This window comes from Calypte anna, chromosome 18 (assembly GCF_003957555.1).
Source record: "Calypte anna isolate BGI_N300 chromosome 18, bCalAnn1_v1.p, whole genome shotgun sequence".
Classification (NCBI taxonomy): domain Eukaryota; kingdom Metazoa; phylum Chordata; class Aves; order Apodiformes; family Trochilidae; genus Calypte; species Calypte anna.
This window is the reverse complement of record NC_044263.1, coordinates 4993862-5006920: the sequence shown is the minus strand read 5'-3', so window position 1 is coordinate 5006920 and position 13059 is coordinate 4993862. Positions and strand designations below refer to the sequence as shown.

Sequence of the window (13059 nt, the reverse complement as noted above, 5' to 3'; positions counted from 1 at the left end):
ATGTCTTAAAGGGCATCCAGAGGTGCAGGAGGACGATAAGAGGGCCAAATCCTGCAGTGGGGCTGCCACCTGATGGGATGTGACACTAAGCCCATGCAATGGGAGGCTGTATTTTAGATGGTGCTTATTCTGTTAGGAAAAGCAAGGATTACTTGGTATAGGAAATTTAGTTTCCACTCTCTGCTCTCCCCAAAATTTCTGAAGACAAAAAAAATTAAACTAGGATGATTAAACTGTCAATAGTGCAGAAAATTCACTGCCTGAGAAGTCAACCCCCTGATCATCGTCTGCTAAGTGAACTGCAGCACAAGTTGAGGTTTGGCATAAACCAGAGGCTATACTACAGAAAGTGGCAGAAAGCTTGTGGTAAAGCTGGGCAGGGAAAGTGAGCTGAGAGCCACAGAAGGCAAATTGCTGTTCTGGGAAGTGCATAGCCAGGTTGTGCAGCCTCAGAGCTTGTAAACTGTTTTTCTTCCTTTGGCCCCCAGAAGAACTGTGTTGTTACCTGCACTGGGAAGATCCAAGATCTTCTCAAGGTACCCCTGAAAATCCTCACACTCCCCATGCCCTGTTTTTACCTTTCTCTTCTCCCCTGGGTGCTCCTGGGGTGGAGGCTGAGGTTCTGCCAGGCTCTCAAGCTGCTGGGGATGAGCCTGCCCTGGGGGGCTGAGCTGGTGCTGGATCTGCCCACAGGCACTGTGTACTGGGACACAGTGCAGGGGTGTTGCTGGCAGGGTGAAGTGTCCACTGGGATTGGTAGAAGATTCCCAAATATCTCCCTGAGAGCTTCTGTGGGTGCTGTGGGGCTGGAGGGAGTCTAGGTTGGGGCTGGCAAGGTGAGGAGGAAAGCCCAGGGTGGTGGGTGCCAGGAACACCAGCAGAGCTCTGCCTTGGTGCCCAGGCAGCCTGCAACGACCCTCCATCCTCTGCCAGATGTGACATGTGTGATGGGACAGCCTGTGAGAGGGCTGCAGCCTCCCAGTATCACCAGTCAGCACTGTGCAAGGGGATGGCTGCCCCTGAGATGCTGAGCTGGCTCAAGCTCCAGCCCTGGTGCTCTCTTCTTCACAGACTGAGTTGCATCTGCCTCAATTTCCCTGCACGGATCTAGTGGTGATGGGAGACCTGTGCTCCATGTTTTCACCAGTAAGTCACAGCATGGCTGGGCAGCCCGGGCTGGGGCAGCTGTTCCTGCCAGAGCTGGGCTGGCATCTCCCTCTGGAGCCTGCTGCTTCCCAGCACTCCTGCTCTGCCTTGGTGTGCTTCACTGCCAGCAGGTCTCTGTCCTGTATCAGCCACTGTGATCATTGCCCAAAGGCAAGAAGCATGTAAAATAAAGCAGACAAAATCAGTGTGAGAGTGGAGACCCATGAATGGGTCAGGTGAAGGTGAAATGAGCTCTGTAGTCAGCTGCGTGTGGGATTTGGATGGGGACCTCTCCCCTCCTAAGAGCACATGCCATTGTGAGTACATGCACAGCTCTTGCTGGGAAGGGCCCTTTTCCAGCTCATTTAATTGCATCAGTGCCAGAACTCGGAGAGGGGTTTGGGAACCTTCCCCCTTGCTGCCTCACAAATAGGAGAAAATATTCCTGACTGCTTCAGCATGAAATCCCAGAGCTGCCTTCTGTGAATCCTTATGAGAGTAAACATGATGGCCCATGTGGGGCTTGCTGGGAAATGGCAGGGCATCATCCCTGCTTTTGTTGTTCCCTTCACAAATAAAACACGAAACACAGACCAGATAAGTAGCAGAAGTTAAAACCTCTCCTCTGCCCCTTCGGGGAGCTCAGGAAACTTTGGCAGTTTAATGCGCCGAGAGCGCGTGCAGCTGAAGGCAGATGAAGAGGAAAAACTGACCCAGCATCTTCAAAGGATTAAGACACCAGGCGTAAGCTATACACCATGTAAGGCTCTGACAGGGGAAGCAGAGCTTTTTAATGAATCACTGCATGCTCTTCTCTCCCATGCCTTTCCCTGCAGGATGAGGCAGTGATAAGCATTCCCTAACCTGTCTCAAAACTCAGTGTTTCATCATTCCCCTCCCCACCCTCTTGAGAAGCAGAAGACACAAAAACTTAGAAACAAAGATGATCTCCTCCTTTTGGCCTGTATCATCTTCCCCTCCATCAGGAAAGCAGAGCCCTCCTGGACCTTGAGAGGGGGCATCTCCTTGGGGGCAGCATTTCCAGCCTCTTGTCCCTGACTACAGGGCAGGGAGAAGTGACAGTGAATTGCCAAGCTTGAGGAGCCCCTTTGCTACAGCCCTGAAAGGTTTAAATGGTGCTGGAAGAACCATGTCTACATGAAAAGGGGTTTAAAATCAATCAGGGAATTGAATACAGAGGAGATCTTGTCAACTAGCTGGTTCCATTAGCACTGTCAGGAACACTGAGGATATAGACATTACATGGTTTGAAAATGTTTCCAAGAGTTCTGTGTATTATTATGTTATCTCTGATCTAAACCCCTGTTAGGGATTTCATGCTCTTAGGCTGTGTTTGAGATTCAGCACATTAATCAGTGAGATCTCCCTGAGATGTGTCAACAAATTCAACCCTCTGTTCTGAGTTAGTGGCTGGGAGGGAAGGAGCACAGTGTTGGTGTTTAGGAGAAGCTTTAACCTGCAGGGGCTCAGTCACCCACAGAGCAGGAAGGGAGGTGATGTACCTGAGTGCCTTCTCCTAGGGCAGTGGAGATCACAGAGAAACAGACTGGGGGACAATCCTTTCTGTCCTCCCTGGCTGCTCCTCTCTTCATATTGCTACTCTTGGGAAGTGAAAATGGAGTTTCAGAAAAGAGAAACTAAATATTAAGCCCCTGTATAAATGGAGCATCTGAATGTTGGTGTGAACCCAGGGAGAAGGAATGCTCCAAGTGCACCAGCCTGAATGGGAGCAATGAGGAGACTGAGTGAGGACAGCACCCAAACCTGGGTCCTGCAAGAGGGGCCAGCGGCTGCAGTTTCTTCTGTATGGAAGGAAGTGGGAATATGGCAAATGGAACTTGGGAGAAGGGAGATATGGATTCCTGTACCCCAGTGTTCCCAAAGTGAATGGGGGTGTAGTCATGGAACCAGCAGAAAGAAGGATGTGATTAAAGGTGACCTGGTTGTTCATCCAGAGCTTGTGCTCCTGTCATCATCAGCTTCAAGTTCTGGAGAGATGGCATATTCATCAGTCCCAAGAATGCAGAGCACCTTGTGGCCCACCTATGTGAAACCTAAAACATGAAGGAAGAAATGTCCATCATGGCACACGAGAGCAGGGCTGAGTTGGGATGGGGTGCAGGAGCACCCCATGTCAGCAATGGCAGCATCATGCATGAGCACAAGCGTTTGCTCACTGAGTGAACTGGCAGTGGTGAGATTGTGTAAATGTGTGAGGGGGACACCAGGGGTTTCCACACGCTGGGCTCTTAGATTTCATTTCCTTTCTAATGCAACCAGTGCCTGGGAATCTCTTGGCAACACAGTGCAGTACCCCGATGTACACTAGGAATCTAGGCCCATTATTCTCCCTGTTGACCAACATTTCTGAGACAATAGAAAGATGAAAATTAATTGCAGAACTCGTGTTTTTAAACGTAAATGGAATTAAGCAAAATGTTCTGTGCCAAAATCTGATCGAGTAAGAGCGAAAGGGAAAATAGAGGGAATGTCACGGGAAAAGCTACTTTGTAACACTGCATTTCCCCAGCAAAGATAACCTTGGACGCAAACTGATCAAATCCACATTGTCCCAACAAGGTACCACTGCATTCATCAGCTGCATTTGTAAATCTGGAACAAGCCTCAGCCAGCAGGACTGAGTGAAAGCACCCCAGGAGCTGTGCTGTCACACAGGACCATGTCACAGGCTGGTGGGAGTCTGCAGAGCCCTGACCCGTGTGGCTGCTGGCACAGGGGACAGGCTCTGCACTGCCACTTGTGCTCCACGGTGACTGCCACAACTCATGGACCTGCACTAAACAGTTTTCTTGAAGCAACAGTTGTGATGACAGCTTCAGCCCTCCATGTATGTGTCTTCATCGTTTTGGTGCAGACCTGCCTGTGAATCCTCCACACTCTGACAGATTCTAATTTCTTACAAATGTGTCTGATCATAACCTGTAAACAACACGGTTCTGGGGTACCCTTCTAGCTGACATGATCCTCTGCTTTTGTAACGTTCTTCTCAAAGGTTTTGGACAAATTTTTATGCCTCACCTCACCATGGCTGGCATGGCTGGGTTATCTCTTGTACTTGATGTTACTAAATCTCAGCAGAAGATGACTGTTGCACCAGGATTCTGTGTGAGCAGGGACTGTCTCATTCTGGGTCTGTGTAGCCCCCAGTCCCTCTGAGTTCTGTCCACTCTGTGCTCAATGGTTATGGTTTGAAAAGCATGAATGTCCAAGCTCTGTGCCACAGCAGGATCTGCCACCCCCAGAGGCCACCCCAACACACAGACCCTTAGTATGAACACTTCTGACATCAGGCTGTCATCTTGCTGGAGATGCTGGCATCACGGAATCACAGAACTGAAAGATCATCTAGTTCCAATCTCTCCAACCTGGGCATCTACAGCTCACCAGCAGCCTGATGCCACCACCTTGTGTTTCTTTGCACCATCCCTGCTCTTTTGTGGGTCTGATCAGTGGAATAATTTTACAGAAGACAGCTTAAGGACCATGGAAATTCCTGGCTGTCCTATAACTCAGGCTAAGTGGAGGTATTTCCCCTTATCAAGGTTCTGCTGGTCAGCTCCAGAGGCCTGAAGGATTCATGCCTTTGCTCAGGTTCACTGTCTCCAAGAGGAAGAAGAGCCTCTTTCAGTTCAAAGCTCCTGCAGGGCCCATGGTTCCAGGTCAGCAATCCCTTGGGTGCAGCAGAACCCCACATGTACCTGCAGGCAGTGACAAGGGAGCTCTACCCAAACATACAAAATGTTTGGCAGGTGAGGACTGGGGCTATGAGGGCATCTGAAGGACCCAAAACAGGCTGAAGGACACTGATGTGAACTTTACTGACCATTTTACCCTGATAACCATCTCAGCAGTGGCACAGCCCTGCTCACATCAGCCCTGGGGAAGCATGGCACCAGCTGAACTGGAGGTGCCTGCAGCCTGGGAGAGCCCAGAGAGGGATGCTGTGCCCCTTTGCAGACTGAAGTCCTTGGATGGAAGCTTCCACCTTCCAGACAGTCAGGGGAGCAAGAGCCCCTGAAAGTGTCTCATCAAACACTGGTGTCCTGCTGCCACCTGGCCAGGAAACAACACTTCTAGCAGCCCTCAGAGGTGACACCCTGAGGGATGGTGGCCCTGGAAATGGCCATGTTATGCTCAAAGGCAGGCAGTGCCAGGAGCCTGTCCACAGAAAAGAGAGCAGGTTATGTGCTCTGCCTCCTCCTCCTTTGTTCAGAGCAGCTGTCATGATCCTGCCATGCCACAGCCTCACTTTGGTCCCTTATCATTGTTACAGGAAAGCCCCACTGTCCCCTCCCACAGCATGAGCAGCCACAGTCACCTACCTGGTGAGGGTCTCCGGAGAGAAGGAGCAGGGTGACCATCCCCTGGGGACACCCCGGGCTGGGGTTGGGGCAGACCCAGGGGCTGGCAGGGCGGTGGCTGCAGCCCTGCTGGGATCCTGCCTCCCGGCTGGGTCAGGAATGAACTGAGCTGAGCTCGGTTCCAGGGAAAGACTTTTGGCTTTTGAAAACATGAAAGACAGCTCGAGAGTGTCCAAACTGCCTAGCTCCACCTCATTTTGGGAAAAAGTGAGAAGAGGAGGATATCCGAAATAATGAGTTTTCTGAATATTTATTCAAAACATAACAACAGATAAACTCCAATCACATGTTGCATTCAAATATTGGAATATTTATTCCAAATATGGTCCTGTTGCAATTGTATGATAAACATGAAAGCGAGAGTGCAGTTATTTATGTCCTGCCTTCAGCTTCTCAATAGCATGTTTAAGTTTAGGGTATTTCTGCTCTTTCATCCAGCTGTCTGACTTTATCAAGTCCTGTATAACTTGGGAGAGGCAACCATGCCCGTGGCAGAGCAAGCCCCAGCAGACCTTGAGAGGGATGGTTTTCCCTTGTGGAAAACACATTATGTCCCTCCTGCTTCTCTCCTGGCCCCCGTGGAGCAGAACTGGCAGAAAGCTGTGTCACACAGTCCCCTGGCAAGGAGGGGAATCCTTCCTCCCTGTCTGGGGCTGGAGGAGCTTCCAATATCATTTAAAGGAAACAATAAGTCAGTGGTAGTGAGGGAGGGTTATTTGGGGTGCTCCAAGAAGGCACATACTGTGCCCAGGAGCAATGGAATATTAGGCAAAGGGAAGTTTTGACTGAACAGCCAAAAAAAGCTCTTGGCAGGACCTCCTGTACTGTGTGGAGCCACCTCTTGCATGGCAGGATGGGTGCCCTCAACTGCCCATTTGGAATTGGATTTACACTTACTGGTATGATGTGGTATTTACCTTCATGCTCTAATATGCTTTGGCCATGAACTGGAACTGTCGTGGGTCCTGAGGAGGGATAGGCCTGGAGCTCTACAGCACTGATGTTCTCCTGGACCTTGGCAGGCTCTAACACAGCCTCAGAGATAGGGCCAAGGAGTCCACATCTACCTGGGAGAAGAAACTTGAGGGCATCTGGGAAACTGGACAGATCACTCTCACCTGAGGTGAATGCAAAGTCAAGAAATAAAACACATCCTCTGGATACTCCATCCTGATTTTGGATAAAGAACCTCAGAAACCCACTGCTGACTCTGATTAGTCTGTATTGTGGGCTCCAAAAATGTGATTCTGGGGTCACTCAGAGACCCCGGGGCTTTTTGCAAGTAGAAATTTCCCTTAGGAAACTTAGTGGGTGAAGGACTACAAGGGGGCAAAGTCATAGGCTTATGAGGACAACAGATGTTTCTCCTAACTTGCCAAGCCATGAGAACAGTAACATGCCAGCAGCCAAATATTCCAGGGGTAATTCAACACACATCAACCAGACCCAGCAGATGGGTGACCTACCTCTCAAGGGGGTGAGAAGCAAGGTCACTGAGTGCCACAAGTGATGGTACGGACACCACATTTCCCAAGGTGATGGGAAATTCCACCCAGAGCAACCTTGTGCACAGCTGTGCACACACACCCAGCACTCCCCTGAGCATTGCTGGTTTCAGCTGGCTCCCAAACCTCCTGATGTCACTGTTCCTCACCCCCAATTCATAGAGATATTGTTACATCAGTTCTTCCAAGTGCTCCTCAGCTTGTGGTCTACAGAGAGCTCCTGGGGAGCTCAGCCCCTTGACCCTGCCCCTAGCAGAAGGCTCAGTCTGTGCTAGTCCTGCACAGCATCTGTACTGGATGCTTTGCAGGGAACATAAAACTTCCAGAGGAAAATCAGACAAATAGTTCAAATGCTTAGTTTGCACTTGAAAAGCAGTGTTGGATCATTTCTCAAAGTCTTAAATTTATCCTCTGAAGCTTTTCCACCAAAGGTTTCTCATCACATAAATGAACAATGTGCTCAGAGTACACCCACTTTCTGCACTGACAGAATGCATGTTCTCCTCCTCCTTTATGATGTTATTTTCTAAACTCATTGACCATGTCTTAGCATTCCAATGATGAGAACTAAAAATGCTGTGGAAACCTTGGCATGCTCTGATGTTTCTCTGCTGTCCCTCAGGTTTTGTGTTTATACCATGTCCTGGCAATCATGTACCATCTCCTCAGGTAGGATGCTTTCTGCATCTCCATCTTTTATGCTCTTATTCACTCCTTTTCTGTCTTCATGGCATCTTCCTGAGGTGAAGTGACTGACCCATCCCAGCTGAACACCTGCCAGCCTGTTGGAGGTTAAGATTCTGACTCAGTAACACTAAAAGTAAGCTCGTTTTTGATTGCTTTTGACTACACTTTTACACTGACCTCCTGTTTCGACTCAGCACACGTAATTCCTTTGAATACAAAACTTTGCACTAACTGCTCAAAAATTGACTTGTCAGACTGACCTCAGTTTAGCTGTGTTCCTTCTAGTCTTAATTGCAGTCATACAATTTTCCAGCACCTGCAACTTTTTTTTTTCTGTATAAAGTCCTTAGTGTATTATTCAATATAAATCTCATGAAAAATGAATCTCTCATATTGTTCTCTCTCACACATGTCCATTTACTCTCATTTTTCTCTCCTTTTTTTTTTTTCAGGCAGAAAGCAAATAGTGAACCAAGAGATGGTTTTGGTGTTGGTTTGTGGGCATATATTGGGAGAACAACAAAGCAGAGAGGCATGTGCTAAGATTCATGACCAGGCTGCTTGCCTTCTTGAATCATTGTGGGTCATACAGAGGAGAGACAACCAGACCTCCAGGATGTAAAAGCAGATCAAACCCAGTCTGGAACACAGAATATAACATACAGATTTGTAGGAACAGTTCTCTGGATGGGCGGAGTGAAATGTGGTCTGGACTGAACCATTTCACCCACACTGGACATTTCTAAGATTCAGCTGGACAGGGTTCTGGACCATCTTGTCTACACCATGATTTTACCAAGAACGGTTGGACCAGATAATCCTTTAGATTCCTTCCAACCTGCTATTACATTATTTCAAGGCAGACTGCTGAGGGAAATTCCAATTGCAGGGGTTTCTTATCTTACAGCTCTGTCTCCTACACAAATGAGTGCATTCCCACCTCCCAGTTACACCCCAGGCCTGAACATGCAGGTTTCAGAGCTGTGAAATTTGTCTGTGTTCAACCTCATGGCCTGGCAGAACCCAGCTTCTTCCACACCCACCCGTGAATGTGTCACCCTGCTACACTCCAGCCCAGCCACCTCCAGTCACAGGGAAAGCAAAGGGGCTGTGCAGGCGTCTCTGAGGCTGGGATTTAAACCAAGCATCACAAAGTCCTGCACGTCTGTTGTTACTGATGGTGGCATCTCATCTGGAAGGAGCCCAGCGTGTTTCTAACAGCCAGGAGTGCTGTGGTGCCAGCTGGAGAAGACATGGCTGTGTCTGTGTGCTGAGAGCAGGGAGTGTGGCATCTCCTCCTCCATCTTCTCTCCTGCAGCCCAGCTCATCTTTCTGCTTGCTCTTTACCAATGGTTCCTCCAGCTCTGTGCTGGGGACCAGCAGTGGAGAGCCCTCCCTGGCTGAGTTAACGTCAAGGCTGGAGGCAGGGAGACAAAACCAGTTCTCCCACTGAGCTGCACTCAGCAGAAATAATTGAGAAGCCTATTAAGAAACAATATGCAGCAACATCCACATGACAGAGTCATTTGTTCAAGCCAGAACCACACTTAAAACTGTCTTCCAGTACTTTGACCACCCTTTTTATTTCCAGTCTGGGGAAAATAAGCAGCCAGGAAGCTAAGAACTTGATGTTTGCCTCTGATTAGCCAGTAAGGTCTCTGACTATCTACCCTCCATCTCTGTGGGCTCAGGGCAATGCTAACACGGAGGATAAGCTGAGGGAGAGCTGCACACAGGGAGGTGATAGATTCCTTTATCTGCTTGAGCATCACAAGTTTACTGCTAACAGGCATTGCTCATGAAGGCTTTTACATTCCAGATCCAGTGGAGGATCTCAAGCCCTCTGAGCACCATTTATCTGCAGAAGCATTCCCACCACTTAAACCCTCTTGCTTTTGAGAAAATAACTGACTGGGAAATCAAACAACTTGGAGACAAAATTGGCCTTTGGCCTATGGGAACACAGACTTCAAATCTTGTAAAGATGAAGCTGACACTGAGAGCATCAGCTTGAAGACGAGTCCGAGCTGTGGGGCCCACTTTGGGCCACGTGTGGGCTGGAGTTGCCAAGAGATTCCCTAGGCTGAACAGGGCAAATGCAGGTAAGAATTGGCCAAGGTCGATGCACCATCACTGTGCTGCAAGGTGTTTTGGCATGGATGTGAGCAGGACAGGCTGCTGCCCCTGTGCTGGCCTCTCTGCAGCCAGGGGAATGAGATAGCAGCTGTGGGGCCATGCACTGGGTCTGCTCTTCAGAGCATCCCCTACTGCATATGGAAACAGAAAGGCAGCAGGAAGATGTTTGTGCTCAGGCAAGCTACCAGGAGACAGAGTGCATGCAGTCATGTAATCAGTCTGTGCAGGAGGGTTTAGAGATAAAGAAGAGTTATGCATACAGTTAAAAATAATGAATGGGCTTCACCTAGGAAGAAGAGCAGGCAGAGAATGAAATAAGAGTTTGCAATCACATGGCACCAGAAAGAGGAAATGTGGTTTTGGAATCAGCCCTCACTCTGTTAGAAAAACTCATCCAGACTCCAGCTGAGTGATTCCTGCATCCCAGAGGATGCAGAGGGCTCATCTCTGTCCCACTCAGTCCAGTGGGACACCACGGGTGGTGTGCAGGGATGGGTTGAGCTGTGGCAGGGCAGCCCATTCCCCTTTGATGGCCTCCTTTGAACCTTCAAGAATCATCCCAGAAGGAGCTTGGGGGGTGTCTCTGAGCTTCTACATCCATGTCCTGGGTTCTGGCATGCTGCAATTGCACAGGAGTACAGGGAGAACCAAGCAGGGTGCAGGATCAGGGTGCAGCTGGACCCTGGGGCCACAAGCTGGGTGTGGAGGTGGAAAGTACTGAATGAGAAAGAAGGGAATATCACAGTGTCCTGGGGCACTTCCGAGGGAAGAGAGCACCAGGGTGTGAAATCTGACACTGAAGCAGTGATTTAAAAAAATTGCATGTACTGGGGGTTAGTAGTTGAAGAGGAAAGCCCTAAGGGGAGCCCAAAGAGCCTGGTCTAGACTGAGATGGCAACCCAGAAGCCAACTGAAGTGAGCTGGAGTTACTCCCAACCTGAACTCCAGCAGCAGCTGAAGGGAACGGCTGCCTGCAGGCCAGGAAGGGGTGTGACCTTTCTCATTTTATTTGCAAGTCCGGAGCAAGGAGACAAATATTTACTGGGATGTTTATTTGAGAACAAGTTGGTGGGAAGAAGAGCATGGCTGATATCAAAGGAATGCTTATTTGTGTCAAAGCCTTTGGAAACAGTGTTCGTGAATAATTCATCTTTCTATGACCAGCACTATCCACAAAGTGTTTGTTATTTATTTATTCATTTATTACCCTTTTCAATATCCATCAGAGTGATTTATAACATGTAATGAACCGAAGATCATTAGTGCGTGACTGAAGAACTGGTACAAGCTTATCTGCAGGACATTGCTCGGCAAAGCACCAAATTCTCTTCTGAATTTATTTTCCCCATCAATGCATCATCTGAGATGTGGTGTTTTCTTGAGCCTGGCTATGCCAAAGATGTTATTTCCCTTTGGGAGGCCCTGGTGGTTCGAATACTCAGCAGTTGACAGCTGCCTGGAACTCACTACAAAAGGATTAAAGCCAACAGCATTTCTATCTTTTCATCTTTCTAGCCTTAGACTGAATCAGGCACTGGCTGCTACTTGTTGCTGCTATTCATGACATAGCTGGTGTTGCAGTGACCTTTTCTCTGCTATGGTCTTATCTGATGTTTGCAGGACTTTGTATAATTGAGGAGTTTATGTGTAGTGACGTTTCTGGATCATTTTCTCTCTGTTTCTGGAGGAATTTTACATTGGTGAAAGGTGTTACAGAAATGACACCCCAGCATGAAATCCTCTGGGCACTCATCAAGCACCTACAGGAAGGAGCAGCATAGCTCCTCCATTCTGCTCCAAGCAAGATGCCTCAGCTCTGGCCAGGGAGGACAATCAGGACCATCAGCCCAACCCAGTGTGAGATCCCAAGAAGCAAGAGGCAGAAATTTGGTAGCAGGTGAAACCAGAAGAACTCTCTGCTCCAGAGTTGTTCTCATCCAGCAGAGCCTGGGCCAACCCACTAAAAAAAGAAAAAAGTGAGCTCAGCACAGGCTGGAGTGTGTTTTTCTGCCTTGGTTACCATTTCTAGCAAACTCCTACCCTACCAAGACTGCATAACAGCATGCAGGACCATCTTCTCCAGCAGTATTATACCTCCCCCACAGTGCCATGGTAGGGCATCTTGCTGTCATACCCATTTTGCCTACTCACATGGTATCACTCAAAGCCCACTGTGCCCTGTCCCACTGGATCTTCATGCCCAGATCCCTCAGTCTGAGGTTGTCCCATGATTTCCCAATGTTTTTGGTGTTTCCTCCTGCTTTGCTTGGTGTTTGCACAGCCTGGGAGAGGGGTCCTGTTTATCTGTGCTGATCACAGTGATGCTGGTGGGAATGGGTGAAAATCCACATGTCCAGACATGGAGTTTCCACTGGCAGCTCAGTGCCAGGTTCAGACCCATTGGAGGGAGGAGACGGAGGCTCTGCAGCTGTGTGGGCTCTCCCACATCTTGTGACAACAAAAGCACTTGGCTAAGGGAGAAGACATGGGCCCAAGTTAGTTCCCAGAGCACCTTGGACCAAGTTTGAACAGCACTGTTGGCTTCAAAGATGGGACAGAGCCTATGTCTGAACAGCCCCAAGGTTTGGATGGCTCTTGGTGCTGCTCCTGTGTAAGCTCCTGAAACAGCAACTTCATTTCTCATACCTCCCAGCCTAAAGCATAAATCTTTGAAAAGACTGCCTGAATTTATAAACTGCAACTTCTGGGGATTGTGAGATATAGCACTTTCTGCCAGGCACTGGCTATAGCACCACACAGCATTTGACTTGGACTGAAATTTTTGAAGGCTTTATGACACTTTATTTAGGAAAATAAAACCATCTTTAGGAAGACTGTGTAACATCCCTTTCAGAAGCTGCATTCCCAGCACTTGGGTGAATATGTGTGTGTCCTATTTCAGGATAAATCAAACAGAATCCATGTCCTTGAGGCAGAGCATACACTCTGCACAAGAACAGGTCGAGAACTATTTTCACCCTGCAGCTGTGAGGCATTGCTGGAAAGCAAAGAAATCCTTAAGGAAACCCTCTGAGAAAACAACTCCAATGGAGAAAAACAAGTACAGCCTGCTGGGACCTGTAGCTTATTTTTGGTCTGCAGAGCTAAGGTGAATGACAACACCACAGTAAGGGATAGAGCTCCCTTTCAACAGCCTTCCTACATACAAGAAGCAGACAGTC

At 48.6% G+C, this 13059-nt stretch overlaps 1 protein-coding gene across 6 annotated transcripts in view; it reads right to left on the bottom strand.

The window, feature by feature from the left end:
* Nucleotides 1-13059, bottom strand: part of MYOCD (myocardin) — a 99750-nt gene that overhangs the window by 54232 nt on the left and 32459 nt on the right. For 2 of the 6 annotated variants that reach the window (XM_030461952.1, XM_030461951.1), the window contains exon 1: nt 5511-5567. The exons of the other annotated variants lie outside the window; for them this stretch is intronic. Coding sequence is in view for 1 of the 2 variants with exons in the window: in XM_030461951.1 (XP_030317811.1) it covers nt 5511-5549 (39 nt within the window). In the remaining variant the exon portion in view is untranslated. Of the gene's footprint in view, nt 1-5510; nt 5568-13059 lie in introns of those variants that run through there. 6 annotated transcript variants of the gene reach the window in all.